The sequence below is a fragment of the Mastacembelus armatus genome, chromosome 9 (genome assembly GCF_900324485.2).
Source record: "Mastacembelus armatus chromosome 9, fMasArm1.2, whole genome shotgun sequence".
NCBI classification, from domain to species: Eukaryota; Metazoa; Chordata; class Actinopteri; order Synbranchiformes; family Mastacembelidae; genus Mastacembelus; species Mastacembelus armatus.
Genome location: NC_046641.1, coordinates 631,896 through 647,913, shown reverse-complemented (window position 1 = coordinate 647,913; position 16,018 = coordinate 631,896). Strand labels below are relative to the sequence as shown.

Sequence of the window (16,018 nt, the reverse complement as noted above, 5' to 3'; positions counted from 1 at the left end):
CAGACTAAAACGTATTGTCCAAGTTTGTATATATGCTTGCCTCTCATATGGAATAATGTTTACATAAGCTTGCAAATGTATTAGGCTACATCTTTATTCAGTGGTGTTTTCTTGATACACAACAGCCTCTCCTCTGTTTTTTTTTTTTTTATTGTCTTCCTTACAAATGCTTCAATCTTTTTAAATTCCAGTAAATCTCGAAATGTATGTCTTTTCTCAGTTCTCTAAAAATTTTGTTTCAATTTTTAACTTCTTTAGAGCATTCTTCAGTATATTGGTGCATTTTCCAAAAGCAGGTTTTATATTAATCAAATTACCAGAAACTGTTTACCACACGGGTAGCACGGTGGATGAGAGGTTAGCACTATTGCCTCACAGCGAGAAGGGCCTGGGTTTCGTAACCCATCAGGGATCTTTCTGCGTGGAGTTTGCATGTTCTCCCTGTGCTTACATGGGGAGCCTGCTTGTTTACTCTGGGTGTTCCGGTTTTCTCCCACAGTCCAAAAACATGTATGTCAGGTTGATTGGTGACTCTAAATTGCCCATAGGAGTGAGTGTGAGTGTGTGAGGTTGTTTGTCTCTATGTGGCCCTGTAATGGACTGGTGACCTGTCCAGGGTGTCCTGCCTTTCACCCAAAGAGAGCTGGGATAGGCTCCAGCAGATTCCTGTGACCCTGGTTAGGAATAAGTGGGTATAGATAATCAGGGTGTCCGCGGATCCTTAAAAAGTCTTAAAAAGTCTTAAATTCCATATTATAAAACTAAGGCCTTAATTAGCATTAAAATGTCTTAAATTCGCGTTTCAAAGGTCTTAAAATGAAATCTAACCGACCCCATAAGGAAGATTTTATTTGAAAGCCTTTCGCGTATTTGTTACGCAGAACGAAATAGTCTTTTGCCATGGATAAATGTAAATTTAATGACAATTGGTTACCCTAATTTTGCGCCGTGGTTAAGTCCAGTTAGTGGCAACGTGTTCGAGGTCCGGTGCAGGCTGTGCAAAAAAATTTAAAACTCGGAACAATGGGTATGAAAGCTTTGGAGACCCACATGTGGTGTGAATAAGACAAAGCGGCTGCAGAAACCTGTCGGAAAACACCTGGCATTTTATTTTTGTTTTACTCAATAAATCAAACGGTGTGTAAACAGTTTATATCAATAAACAGTGTGTTATGGTAATTGGTTGTATTGTGGGATGTTTTATTTTATTTCTACAAAATTGGTCTTAAATTTCATTCAGCGTGGTATTGAAAAGGTCTTAAAAAGTCTTAAATCTAGCTCTTAGAAACCTGCAGATACCCTGATAATGGATGGATGGATGGAATTGCCATCTGTTATAATTCCAGGTCTTCATGGTGGAATGGAGATCCATCCATCTTCTATACCCGCTTTTTCCTGGTTCAGGGTCACGGGGATCTGCTGGAGCCTATCCCAGCTCTCTCTCGGGTGGAAGGCAGGGGTACACCATGGACAGGTCACCAGTCTGTCGCAGGGGGAATGGAGATCATGTAAAAAAATTAATCTCCCTTCTCCACCCCCCTTGGAAGATCAGACCACAGCCTGGTTCATCTCCTGCCTGTTTACAAACCCCTTGTAGGAGCCTTTATGAATTTTAGTATTTTGCTATTAAATATTTCTTTTCAATCCCAATATAGTATTTCGTTGGTACAGTGGGTACGGAAAGTATTCAGACCACTTTACATTTTTCACTCTTTGTGTCATTGCAGCCATTTGCCAAAATCAAAAAAGTTCATTTTATTTCTCATTAATGTACACTCAGCACCCCATCTTGACAGAAAAAAACAGAAATGTAGAAATTTTTGCAAATTTATTAAAAAAGAAAAACTGAAATAGAGAAGCCAATTATTTGTGCTTCTTTAATTGACAAATTAATCATTCTCTTGCCATTTAGTTGAGTTATTATTGTTATGATTTTTTTAAGGTCAGGTCAGGTTGTACCTGCTACCGGTACTACCTGCCGCATGCAGAGAAGGAAAACTTTGTCTGAAACCTCCGCTGCCTTGTGGCGATATCTCCCTTTGGAAAATGCTTCAGGAGCAAACCTTGAGGAAACATCTGTCGCTGTCCCTTCAGCGTGCCCTGGGTCTTCCCCGGGACCTCCTCCTGGTGGGACATGCCCAGAACACCTCCCTAGGGAGACATCCAGGAGGCATACGGAACAGATGCCTGAGCCACCTCAACTGGCTCCTCTCAATGTGGCGGAACAGCAGCTCTACTCCGAGCCCCTCCCAGGTTACTGAGCTCCTCAACCTATCACTAAGGAGATGGCAACCCACCTTTTTCTGGTTGAGAAACATGGCCTCTGATTATTACAACACTCTCTATATTGGCATTAATAACCAAGCTTGTCTGCATCACTTGCAACTTGTACAGAATGCTGCGGCCTGCTTACTAACACTAAAAAGCATGATCATATCACGTCCATGATCATGTCCTGTACTCCCTACACTGGCTCCCTGTACAGTTCAGAATTCAGTTTAAGCTTCTGTTGTTTGCATTTAGTGCAATTAATGGCCTGGCACCTTCATATTTATGTGAGATTTTAAGCTCCCACCAACCCACCAGAGTTTTGTGTTCTGCTGGCCAACATCTGCTAGAGGTCCCCCAGTCGAGGTGCAAACTGTGGGGGGATCGTTCCTTTGCAGTGGCAGGTCCCAAACTCTGGAATAGTCTGCCTATTGAGTTATGTATTATCACTGACCTGCCCCTGTTTAAAGCCAAACTTAAGTTATTCGGAATGGCTTTTGGCTCATACTCTGCCATTTTTCTGTGTTTTTGGTGTACTTTATATTTCTTTTTTATTGTATATATCCATTTTTTAGGTAGTTGTTTTGAATGCTGTAAAGCACTTTGGTCAACTTAGGTTGTTGTAAGGTGCTATATAAATAAAAGTTGATTGATCTGATGTGGGAGAAATCTTTGGAGCTCATTGGACAGCTATCGCCTGCCTAATGTATGCAGCCACGAACCAATAGGGTGCTGTCCAACCACGGTCTGCCTTCCTCATTGGGTGCATGGGTATTAGGAAACTCCGACAAGCAGACAGCACTGTCTGCACCAGGGAAGAAAGCAACAATAACAAACAAGAAAGCAGCGCCAACTCTCAAACCGGGTATGCTGGAACATGCACATAATAACAACAGGACTTGAAGACCTTCAGAACATCACTGACGCAAGAAAGACAGAGGTCATCAATGACAAGCTACTGTGTCACCAACTCCTACTTCCAGACAAAGCCACAACACAAAGTGTCATGTCAACACCCTCGCTTCAGGAACCAGCTTGACATGATCCTCGCCAGAGGTATAAGCCTCAAGCATATGCTTCTCACTTGCTCATACCACATTGCAGACTGCAACACCGACCACTCACTGGTATGGTATGCTGGGTTTGTATGTGTGTGTGCGTTATTGTTTATATTGTGGAATTATAGAGTCTTATTGCCGTGGACACAAAAGACTTCCTGAATCTCTCAGCCTTGGCTTTAGGAGGAATTAGTCTGTGGCTGAATGAACTTCCCATTCGCCATAGTTCCTCATGAAGTGGGTGGGCAGAATTGTATGGAGTTGATTTTGTCCACCATCCTCCTCTCTGCCACAGCCTCCAGACTGTCCAGTTCCAGTCCAACAACTGATTTTGCCTTCCTGATTAACTTATTTTGTCTGTTGGCCTCACCAGCCTTGATGCCATCTCCCCAGCACACAACTGCAAAGAACAGTGCACTCGCTACTACAGACTGATAGAACATCTTCAGTAGGTTGTTGCACACGTCAAAGGAACAGAGTCTCCTGAGGAGAACAGTCTGCTCTGTCCTTTCTTGAAGAGTGCATCTGTATTGTTTGACCAGTCCAGTTTGTTGTTAATGTGGACTCCAATCCCTACTTTCTCTCCAAGGATGGAGACAGGGACTGGGGTCTTCCTGCTCCTCCTAAAGTCCACCACCAGTTCTCTGGTTTTCTTGATATTGAGCTTTAGGCAGTTGTTACACCAATCAACAAAGCTTTTTATCAAGTGTCTGTACTCTTCATCGTTATCTTTACTGATACATCCAACGATTGAGGAGTCATCAGAGAACTTCTGGAGGTGGCAGGTTCCTGAGTTGTAGCAGAAGTCTGAGGTGTAGAGTGTAAACAGGAATGGTGCTGTAGCGATTTTTAATTTATTAATTTTCTTATCAATCATCTGTGAAAATCATCAATGAATTACCTCAGAGCACCAAGTCGTTTTCAGGGACTAGCTGTTCAAATGATATGAATGCAATTATCAATTTGGAAATCTGAAGAATGAGTTCGATACCCAACACTGACCTTATAGCTACACAACAAACAGAGACCAGAAGAGAAGGTTTGAGGTTTCCGCCATTTATTAAAGCTGAACATAAATTATAGAATTGTATACTTCAAATGTTACTGCAAATAACATGAATAACAATTGAACTAATCTAATTCTAAGTGATTTTGATTGTTATTTGTCAAAGTGGCACTGTAGTTTGATCACTGACTCTGAGAAGAAGAACCTGCGACAGTAATTACTTGACAAATGTGGACATTTTGGAAAATTATTGGGTGTGGCAGTGAGACACCAGCTGATTCAGAGAATAGAGAGAGAGGCAGGTGTAGTCTACTTTGATGTCGTTTCTTCGAGGCTGGCTGGCGGTACCACATGATGTCATTCATTCTGGGTGTTCCCGAGGCGAACTTCGGGTTAACAAACCTGAAACACCTCTTCGTCACCCAGAGAGTTCTGATGAGTTGCTGCCGTACGTCTTCAATTAGTGAGACTATTGTCTGACTATTCTTTAACAAGGCGGAGGGCAGCTGCCTCAATCCCACTCCATACCAAATTAATCATGTGACAGTGCTGTAGCCTCACTGCGTGAAACGCTTGATACTGTGGCCCCTCTGAAAAAGAAGTTAGTGAATCAGAGGAGATTCTTTACAAATCACAACAATTAGAGATAAATTTCGTCAGATGCTTCTCTCTTGAATCATCGGTAAGACCCAGGGGCGATTTTAGGATTTTTATTTAAGGGGGTCTCGGGTACCAGACGTATCTGGTACCCCGTAGCTGGTACAGCTGCCGTGGAAGGCGATCAAACAACGCACAAAGAGTCAAATTTGTCACCTGAATTGTTCACCTCGGTGAGGGGGGAGAAGTGCTGATTGGGCAGGGTCCACACTTCGAGCTCCAATAAACTTCAAGACAGGTGAATACAGGAAAGTGACAAAGGCAATATTTGGTGCCCAGTGATAGAGAATCATGCTCAAGTGCATCCTCTCTTCACTGATTTTAACAATCACGTGAATGAGTTACGAATTATGGCAAGATCAGCAGATCACACAGTAGTTCACCACCAATACGGGACTGACAAGGAATATGACTAAACCTGAACATTTCCTAAACAGGAGCTGAGAAGACGTTCCGACTACTTTGACACCAGTACTTGGAGCTGGTTTGATGCTATATTTGGAAAATGGAAAGCTTTTCTTGTTTCTTCACACAGTTTGTGCTCGCTCTCTCTCTCTCTCTGTACCTTCTGCAGGTGTCCCTGGTCCTGGATATATGGTATATTGCTGATGTGCAGTTACTGGCCCCACCAACCTGCAATGTCTATTTGTTGTTTATTGATGCTGTTCTTTTCTCTCTCCTCTATCCACTCACCCCAAGACAGAGGTAGATGGCCACCCAAACTGAGCCTGGCCCTCCTGGAGGTTTTTTCTTTCGTTAAAGAGAGTTTTCCTCTCCACTGTCGCCAAGTGCTTGCTCATAAGGGATTTGTTGGGTTTCTGTTTTGGTTCTTGTAAATGCCTTGCGATGATTGCATTTAGCATGATACAAATATTACTCAATGACTATGCCTTCCCTACCTGTCCTTCTCTTTACATCTCTGATTGGGAAGCTTCTTTTCATGAAGAAGACAACATCAATGTCTAGCCCTGAGCATTATTCCTGGGAAAATAACGACGAAATGTAATGCATATCTTTCTGAATTAACACTCCTGAGTAAACATCCTGAATTTTGCTCTGCCTTAAGAAATCCTGACCATTTTTACTTTTGTTTTTTAGCTGTTGAATAGAATGATAAAAGGAAGGAGGGATTGTGAGGGAAATTTACACCTTGCAAGACATCATGTCTGTGTGGAGGTATTAGACAATATGTCTGCTACCTCCCTGTGTGACCTGTGTTAATTCAACAAAGACTTTTGACACGGCTTTGTATTCATTAGGAAGCAGACGAAAAGTCATAGACATGATAATTATATTACTTATGCCACTAGGCCAGCATGATTTACATGTGAGTGACTGATGTGTAAATCAATGCTGCTCAACTGTTATAAAAGGTGACCATTTTCTGTGTTCGGGGTCAATCGGTATTGATCCGTTCTGCAGACCGTATGCTCTGTTGTGACTCTGTTTATTTGCCTATTAACTTTGCCATCCTTTAACCTGAGATTTGCCTCCAAGTGCTTTTGCCACGACATACATCATGAGTGTCCTGTCTCTTTTAAATGGAGATGCACAGTTGACTGTGGTCCTGAGAAGCTGCTCCTCCTGTGCTGGGCCATCCTCCTGTTGAGTGGTTGTTTGGGTTCTCCAATGTAGAGTTCTTTACACTGGACAGCAAATACCACGTTGCTCTTTTGTTTTGGTATCTGGTCTTTAAGGATGAACCAGTTTCTGTCTCAGTGTGTTGGTGGTTTGAAGTGAACTGGTATCTGATGTTTCCCAAAAATCTGTTTTATCCATCCAGCCATGTTCTTCCTCTTACTCGGGGCTGGGTCATGGGGGCAGTAGTCTTCGCAGGGATGCCCAGACTTCCTTTTCCCTGGACACTTCCTCCAAAGAGTAAAGAGTCCCGGGCCCCATACTCCCAGAGCACCTCCCACGGGATGTCACAAGGGACATGGTCGAATGCTTTCTCCAAGTCCACAAAACACATGTGAACTGGTTGGGCAAATTCCCATGAACCCTCGAGTACCATGAAGAGGGTATAGAACTGGTCCAGTGTTCCACAACTGGGACAAAAACCGCATTGTTCCTCCTGGATCCGAGGTTCTACCATTGGCCAGATTCTCCTCTCCAGCACCCTGGCATAGACCTTCCCAGGGAGGCTGAGGAGTGTGATCTCTCTATTGTTGGAACATGCCCTCCGGTCCCCCTTCTTAGAAAGAGGGACCAGCACCCAGTCTGCCAATCCAGGGGTACTGTCCCCAGTTGTCACACGATGTTGCAAAGGCATGTCAGCCATGATAGCCCAACAACATCCAGAGACTTGAGATACTCAGGGTGGATCTCATCCACCCTGGTGCCTTGCCACGGAGGAGCTGCCGAACTACCTCGGTGACTTCAGCTTGGGTGATGAGTGGATCAGCCTCTGATTCCTCAGCCTCTGCCTCCTGTATGGCGGGGTTGAGGAGATCCTTGAAGTATCCTTTCCACCGTCCGACAATATGCCCAGTCGAGGTCAGCTTCCCACCTCCACTGTAAACGGAGTTGGCCGATCACCGCTTCCCCCTCCCGAGAAAGTAAGAAAGTACAGAGTCTGAAATGTACTTAAGTAAAAAAGTGTAAAAAAAAAATTTTGCCATCAATGATATACAATACATCTTTTCATAACTCCACAAAACTAAAGAAGTTTGACACAAAAAAAGATAATTCTTTTATTAACAGTGCTGGTACAGGCCATAGACATAGAATACATAGATGCCTCATTGGTCAATTGAACCTACGTCAGCAACCTGCTGATTGGCTTTGAGAACTGCATCTGAGCGGATGAACTGGCAAAGCCTCATCGCTTTAGGCCAGGGGTGGGCAATTAATTTTCCCAAGGGGCCACATAAGAAACTGGGATAGTTGTAGAGGACTGGACCAACACACTTAACTCAGTTCTGCCCAATATATATATCTCTTTATAAAAAAAACAGCAAATGAAACATTACAGTGATACAATGAAAACACTATTGTATAACTATTTAATGAACATTTACAAAAGTTTTGAAAAGGTGCATTTTTTGCAGTATTTCAAAAACCAGCATCACATTAACTATATATAAAAAGCATTAAATGCCTTTAGTGTTTTTTTTTATTGTTCTATCTCACTTCTTTCTTCTTGTTCAGTGAGAAATCTAGCCTGTTTTGAGCTTGAACAAGTGCACTGAAATCAGGTTGAACATCTGAAGTAGATATGTGAAGGACAGCACAGTGATCATCACTGAGAGAGAATCTGTATCTGGATTTGTTAAATTTCGTCACTGAGAATGTTTGTTCACATAAGTAGGTAGATCCAAAGAGAACCAACATCCTCTGAGCATGCCTCCTTATGTGTGGAAAGTTTTCCTCTTTGAGAGAAGAATAAAAATCCAGCAGTGATACTGACTTAAAGTGCTCTGACAGTAGTTTATCATACTGCAGATCCATGAGTTCAAGCTGAACATCACTGGGTGAATTATCCACAAGTGAAAGGAGAAGAAATTGTGCTTTTCACTCTCAATTGTTTTGAAGTCTTCGAATTGTCTTGAAAACTCACCATGTAGTGCCCCTAACATGAATGAGTACCTGCAGAAGTGATCAGCTGATAGTGTGACTTGTTTCAGTGTCGGCATGTGGGTAAGAATGTTGGCCTCCAATTGCCTTTAAAGAAACTTCAGCTTTCTCATAAAAGCCATCACTAGGCTGTGCATTTCATGTGCAAAGAGGCCCTTGGTATTTAGGTTATTCATTAGTGCAGTCACATCAACGGCAAAATTCAGATCTGCCATACTGTCCGCATTTGAGAGCTCTGGGATGTCCCTGGCTTTCTTCTCACAAAACTCCTGAATCTCTGCTCTCGGGTCCCATACTCTTTAAAACATCTTGCCCAGGCTGAGCCATCTGACAATTGTGTGGTAGCTTATGTTACTATGTTCACTCTCATGTTCCTCCAAAAGTCCAACAAATTGCCTGTGATTAAATGCTCTTGCCCTGATGAAGTTAACTATTTTAGTTACAGCATCAATAGCATGATTGATTTTTAGCACCGACTTACACAAGACTTCCTGATATATAATGCAATGCAGAAATATCAATTTCTGTTCTGGGTTTATTTCAGTCACTTTATCTTGCATTTGCTTCAAAAGTCCAGCATTTTCCTTGTTAGATTTTGACAAGCATCACATGAAAACGCAAAAATACCCTATGAAGCATTGTCAAGAATGTGCCAAGCCAACAGGTGGCGATACAAGCCTAACCGTAAAGTCATGTTGGCCAATCAGAAGCCTGAAAAAATGTCATCATAAGCAGTGACCTGCGTAGTACTGCATTCTGATGCCTCTTTAATAAATTGGGATAACCGTGCATGTATCAGTATAGATGTTATAAGACCTGTTAGCACAGTTATTATCAGCAATATTTTGTCTTTAGCACTTGTCCACTATTGCATTTCTACTGGACTAGTGCGTCATGTAAACAAAGGAGATCGCGGCGCACAATCTGACGTCAAACAAAGGAAATGACGGCACGGACAAGCCAAAAACTCAGGTTTCATCGGCTACATGAAAACACTGAACCCGGTGTTTCTGGAAATCGTCACGTTGACCAGAGTTTTCAAAAATGTTCCGTTTCGGTGACACGGTACTGAGTTTGCGTGTGGACAAACGGCCAAACCGCGTAGAAAACGCTGCGGTTTTGTAAATAACTGTGTTCGTGTGGACAGGGTATAAAACTACTCGTGTTTCCCTTCCAGAAATGACCGGAAACCTGTGTGATGACTTATGAATTGTTCTTGTCATATTTCTGCTTGCACTGCTAAATATGCAGCATGTGACCAGACCGACGGAGAGCATCTGTCATATATGCTTGTGGTTAATCCATGTACCTGTGTGAAGTTTTATTGACTATGTTGTTGCTCAACTACTGACTCTGTCATGATCCCGTTTCTGGACTTGCTTGTGTTGAACCTTTTGTTTTGGTTCTATTTCTTGTGTCGTTTATCCCAGATAGTTTTACGTTCATTTATGTTGATTAGTTTCACCTGTGTCTGCTCTGCCTTGTATATTTCTGCCCGTGTGTGTCTCTTCCTGTTGGACGGTTGGGCGTGTGGTTTTCCTAGTCAACTAGGTGATTGGCCTCACCTGATCCGAACTAGTAATCAGTGACAGGTGTATATATACCTGCTCTAGGCTTCTCCTAGTTGCTGGATTGTCCCGTTGGCTGTGTTACTTGAGTCTTCTATGAGTGTTGTTACCTACTGGGTGGGTGTGGAGCATGTGTTTCCCTTCTCCTGTGCTTTCCCCTCATGTGTGACTGCAGTGTCTCCTGGTGGTTCCCCTCTGTGAGAGCGCGCTCACCCGAGTGGCCTCTCTCCATACATGTGTTCCGTGTTCCAGCTTCCCTATTTCCCTGTGTTGCAAACCTCACTGTTCCTGTGTTCCGTTTACTTTGTACTCTTTCCCAGAGTCTGCATTCTTGGACATCCCCTGTGGATACTTCAGTTTGGTGTTTTGGTAATATTAAAGTGGTTTGTCTGTGTTTTGGGTCAGATACAACTTATTACACACTTTAGGTGACAGACTCTGGTTACTTGCTATGTGTTTCCTGTGTTTATGTTTTGAAAGTTGCTTGGTGGAAAAATAAATTATTGTTCCTGTTTTAGAAGACTCTTAATTCTTAAAGATTTACAACACTTAAAAGAAAGATTGGTCTTTTGCATCTCAGCGCTCAGACCAGTGTGACTGTGAACCAACAGAAAGGATAGAACTCCTCCTGGACCAACCACATCATCTCAAGCATGACGATGGACGAACCAGAAGAACTTCAAGCGACAACTATTCAGCAGCCAGACGGAGAGTGACGAAAGGCGGCAAACAGACTTTAGGCCTGCAGCTGAAGGCTTAAGGGAAATGCCTATGTCGTTCCTGAACGCATGCCGGCTGGACTGCGGTTGGACCAACCCACAAGTGAAAGGAGAAGAAATTGTGCTTTTCACTCTCAATTGTTTTGAAGTCTTCGACTTCAGCTTTAGCAAACTTGAGGTCAGTAATCCGTGGCTGTGCTGGTTGTCTCACATTGATCTCAGTTGGTCTCCATATTTAGCTAGAGCTTCTTCCAAAACTGCCATTTAGACCTCAAACAGGCTCCCAAAATAAATTTCAAAATTTCTTTGCTATCAATGCAAACCACCTACTTTTATCTTGTTTTACTGTGCTGATAATTTAATTCATGTAGTTACTGTTCAGTTTTCCCGTACCATCTAAATAGCTGAATACATTTTTAAAAGACATCAGTAACTGGCATTGTTATTTCACATGGTAAACTTGGCATTGAATCAGAGAACTCTGTCAGATTAGAGACTTATACCCTGAACTGAACATTGACTGGTTGATCAAAAGATCTGGTGCCCTGAAATTATGAAAATGGTTTGTGATATTCATAAACACATATGTTCTCATCTCAAATTTATATTTGCTACACTGGAGTCACAGGTGAGTACAACAAAATTCCTGAAGAGGAAGTTAGATGATTTCATTTCTAATCATTATTGCTGTAACAAGATGCAACAAACACCATCAAATTCAAATGATGCTATATATATATATATATATATATATATATATATGAATACAAGGATGTATGGGAATCCAAGGAAATTTGCTGACAAAGAATCCACAAAAAAGAGTGACATTGGTGTGACAGTATGCTTTGGGATAACACAATAAAGGCTATAATTAAGCAAAAGTTGAAAGAAAGGTGGCAAAAAGAATAGAAAGAAGAGCCTATTCAATGAAATGTTGAAAAGACAATATCAAGGTGATGATTTGGGGTAAAAGATTAAATGCTACATATTTTAAGATGGAAAAACATAATACAGAAAGATGTGAATGAGAGGAAATCTTTCTCAGTTCTTTCCTTTCTTGAGAGGAAAGAACTGATAGGCTACTAAACCTTAGAGAAATATGTATCATTTTTAAATATTTTACAAGAAACCTATGGACATAAATGTGTTTGTGATAATTAAGGAAAACGAATTTGATACCCAGTGGTTAACACTGCTGACTCACAGCAAGAAGGACTCAGGTTCACGACCCATCAGGGGCGCCTCTGTGTGGAGTCTGCATGTTCTCCCTGTGCTTGTGTGGGTTTTCTCCAGGTACTCTGGTTTCCTCCCACAGTCCAAAAACATGTATGTCAGGTTGATTGGTGACTCTAAATTGCCCATAGGAGTGAGTGTGAGTGTGTGAGGTTGTTTGTCTCTATGTGGCCCTGTGATGGACTGGTGACCTGTCCAGGGTGGACCCCTGCCTTTCACCCAAAGAGAGCTGGGATAGGCTCCAGCAGATCCCTGTGACCCTGGTTAGGAATAAGCAGGTATAGATAATGGATGGGTGGAATTTGATAGGGTATAGGTTTGTTGATACAAAGTTAATTAGGTTATACTACACTCCACTCCCGAAGGTGGCAGTAATGCACAGTTACGCTGTTTATCTGTCATAAAAGAAAGAAGGCGCACCGGAAAGTCGGACTTTTTTCGGTTTTCTGATAAGAGGTCTGGTCTACTACATCTTACTATGTAAGTATAGTCTCAAAAACGTGTGCTTAAATCTGTCTTTATAGTAATTTTCGCTTTAATCAAAAATCCAGTCGCTGTTTACTGCACACCCGTGATCGTACAATACTCTGACCGAAGAAAGCTATTGCATAACGCAGACATGCTAACGTTAGCTGCCGTTTCTAAACTGTTCGGTTAGCACGTAGCTTACTAGCTGACGCCCATGTGTGCATACTAGCACACCCTTATCATTTAGGGTACTGAGCAGGTGAGCGATCAGCGCTAATCTCGCTTTAGTGCATCACTTTGTAAGATAAGGTTTTAGTGAGGTATCAGGTAAGATGTTAGAAGTTGACACTGTCTGAAATTAAACATAGAAGGTATGCGCAAATATTTACAGCGCTAAAAAGTGTCAACACACACAGCCAATAACCCTAAATCAAACGAAATGCTTTATTAACCCAAACCTTAGTCATCTGTTCCTTAAAAAGATAATTACCAGGTGGTTTTAACAAAACTGGCTCAGCTCTTACCCTCAAAGTCTTTACTTGGCGTTTTAGTAATTTGTTTTACAGCAGTATCCTCACTGTCACCCTTTAGCTAGACTTTAGTCACAGTATAATAGGACTGTCTGAATTAGTAAGTAATGTCTTGAGAATTAAATCGCTGGAATTCATTTTTATAATAATGTGTTGAGTTTTCAAAGAATATTTTTGATTTTACTAAACCAACACCTGTAATTTGTTAATGGGAAAGTGCTGTACAGCACAACAAATTTTATTGCCAAGATATCATAACTCACATACGTCTTAAGTCCACCAGCTATGCTAACATTCAGTCCATATGAGAACTCCCCAGAAATCATAAATTATTATATTCCTAACTATATTTGTCTGCCTACGTGTACATTATCAAAGGTATTGGTCACTGTAACCATACTGTCCATACCGGCTCTGAGAAGATACCTTTACGCATTGTACTTTAAGGATTACATGTGTTGCACACAAGTATGAAATGTTTTTCTGTTTAAGTTCCACACTGAAGAATGTCAGTACTAACATTTCATTCAAATGACATGTGGTGTACAATTTAAGACGTCAACCTCTTGAGTCTAATGCAATCCTGACTTTGCATATGTGACTGTGAACTAACCCACTAACTAAATTAATATTTACTGGTGGTTTTGCACAGAAACAGAGGTCAGTTATTTGAGCCCTTTCTCAGAAGAATGCCAAAATCAAAGGAAGTGTTGTCCTCCACATCTGGAAGTGACTCTGACAGTGAAGTGGAGACCAAGGTTTGTGTTTTAATAGTAACTTCTGATTTGTTTACACAATCTCTTTGTTGAATCATCAGTACAAAGGGGTAGCAACTGTTTTAATAATATGGCTTGTTCTTGGAATAGTTAAAAGTACAAGCTTATGAATATAAACACTTTAAAAGTCATGTACCAGTAGGGATGGCTAGAGGTACAAATTTATAAAAACTGTTACTGTTTCAGTACTGATTTTTATGTGAAACCTTACTAAAGTTCCTCCATAGCTTAAAATAAATGTTTGCCTTAATGTGGCTAGTGACCAGTGATCTGTTTTACTGCTTCTTATAATTCCCTCCTAGTCTGTTGTTACTGGCAGATTAAATTTCCATCTTTAGTGAGAAAAAAGTAAGTGGAAATATTTTGAAAAGTAATTGTCTGTTTTCAGGCAAAGAGAAAGAAGTCAAGTGCACAAGTGAAACCTGCCAAAAAACCAAAGAGTGGAGAAAGTTCCAAACCAGGTGGCTCATCCAAGGGCAGCAGTAACAGTGATGACAACATGTTCCAGGTGGATATCCAGAAACTGCAATTACTGCTGCTTTTGTTTGTTTTAATAATTTATTTAAATTATCCACTTTAAATATAGGTGCCATGATCGTGCATTTTTACACAAACGTCTCACCTATGCACAGTAGCAGTTCGGTATTGAGTATTTTACCATTGAAGAAGAACTTTATTAATCCCCAAGGGGAAATTCAGTTGTTACAGCAGTTATTAAATTTGAGATTATTTAAATTACAATACAATTACTTAATTGCAAAAGCAGATTAAAGTTTGAGGTTAAAGTCTTTCAGATTGTACTTTTAATTTTTTATTTTATTTTTTATTTTGTGTGGACAGACTACTCATTGGATAGTATTATGAAGACTTAGACACATTTATCCCCAAGAGGGGAAATTCAAGTGTACAGTAGCAGAGAGACCACACAATGTCACATACAAGTAAAATCAATAGAAGTACAATTTGTGCAGCAAATAACACCTTGTATAATTGTGTCCAGACAGGGCTTTATCCTCAATTTGGATTTAAAAAAAAAAAAAAAACACCCTTACAGAAAATAGTGAAGAGCAACACTTGACAGTTTTTTTTCTTACAGATTGGAAAGATGAGATATGTCAGTGTCAGAGACTTCAAAGGTAAAGTCCTGATTGACATCAGAGAATACTGGATGAACCAAGATGGGGAGATGAAGCCTGGGAAAAAAGGTAATCACATCACTACTTTATTATACATAGGTGCATACAGTATATACTTGAAAAACTACACCCAAACCTGGAAAGATGTTTGTGTTTCATAGTTTGTGGTTGTAGTGTCAGATTACTACTACTGTTTTAAATTTCTTGTAGGTATCTCCTTGAATCCTGAACAATGGAACCAACTGAAGGACCAGATTTCCGAAATTGATGATGCCATTAAGAGAATATAAACATTCTCTTAATGTTGAACTAATTGAACATTTGAACATGTTGACTAATTACATTTGTGAAGTCATGTTTTCTCATGGACTTCTTTGATTTTTAGTTGTATAAATTGAGTGTTGTCAGCATACTCATGTTTTCTGTGCGAAACCTGTTTTTGAGCTGTTGTAGAAAAGGTGTGGGTGAATGAGTAGGTGGTTGATTATTTGGTGGGTATAGTGATGTTTTTGTATTGAATAATAAAAAATTAAGCAGTAGCTTAGTATTGTTGTTCAGTTTTTGTGTAAGTTCATAGTCACAGTTTGACTATCATCTAAATATAAATAATGCTTAAGGCTGTTTTAATTTTTGAAAGCTGTCATGTTGTACCTGCAGACGATTAGATTCATAGTGAACCATGATTTTCGTCTTAAAAGTAAAAGATTGTGTTAAGGCCAAGAGGTGGCAAGTACATCAAGTATTGGCATGTCATTCAGTTCAACAGGAAAGTGTGTCCAGACCTTTTACTGGTAGTGTGAAATCATCTACAGGTGATATAAATGTGCCTCAATATGATTCTACACACTAATAGAAATAAGTAAAATCCCCATGACCCATCTCTGGGTCAGCAACTGTATTTCCGAAAATCATCTAATCACCTAATGTGAATAAAATCCAACAAACTAGCAGAAAGCCTTACAATTCAAATAGTATAAACCAATTTAGGATTGAATTATCGCAGCGACAACAGTTCCTCAATGT

The 16,018-nt window shown here is 40.7% G+C and overlaps 1 protein-coding gene across 1 annotated transcript; it reads left to right on the top strand.

Moving 5' to 3' along the window:
- Positions 1-12,437: 12,437 nt before the first annotated feature.
- On the top strand, positions 12,438-15,540 carry LOC113139417 (SUB1 regulator of transcription). Its single transcript, XM_026322612.1, has 5 exons — positions 12,438-12,565; positions 13,736-13,841; positions 14,248-14,367; positions 14,956-15,064; positions 15,206-15,540. The coding sequence occupies exons 2-5, from the start codon at positions 13,773-13,775 to the stop codon at positions 15,283-15,285; spliced, it is 378 nt and encodes a 125-aa protein (XP_026178397.1). The 5' UTR covers positions 12,438-12,565; positions 13,736-13,772; the 3' UTR covers positions 15,286-15,540.
- Positions 15,541-16,018: the final 478 nt, after the last annotated feature.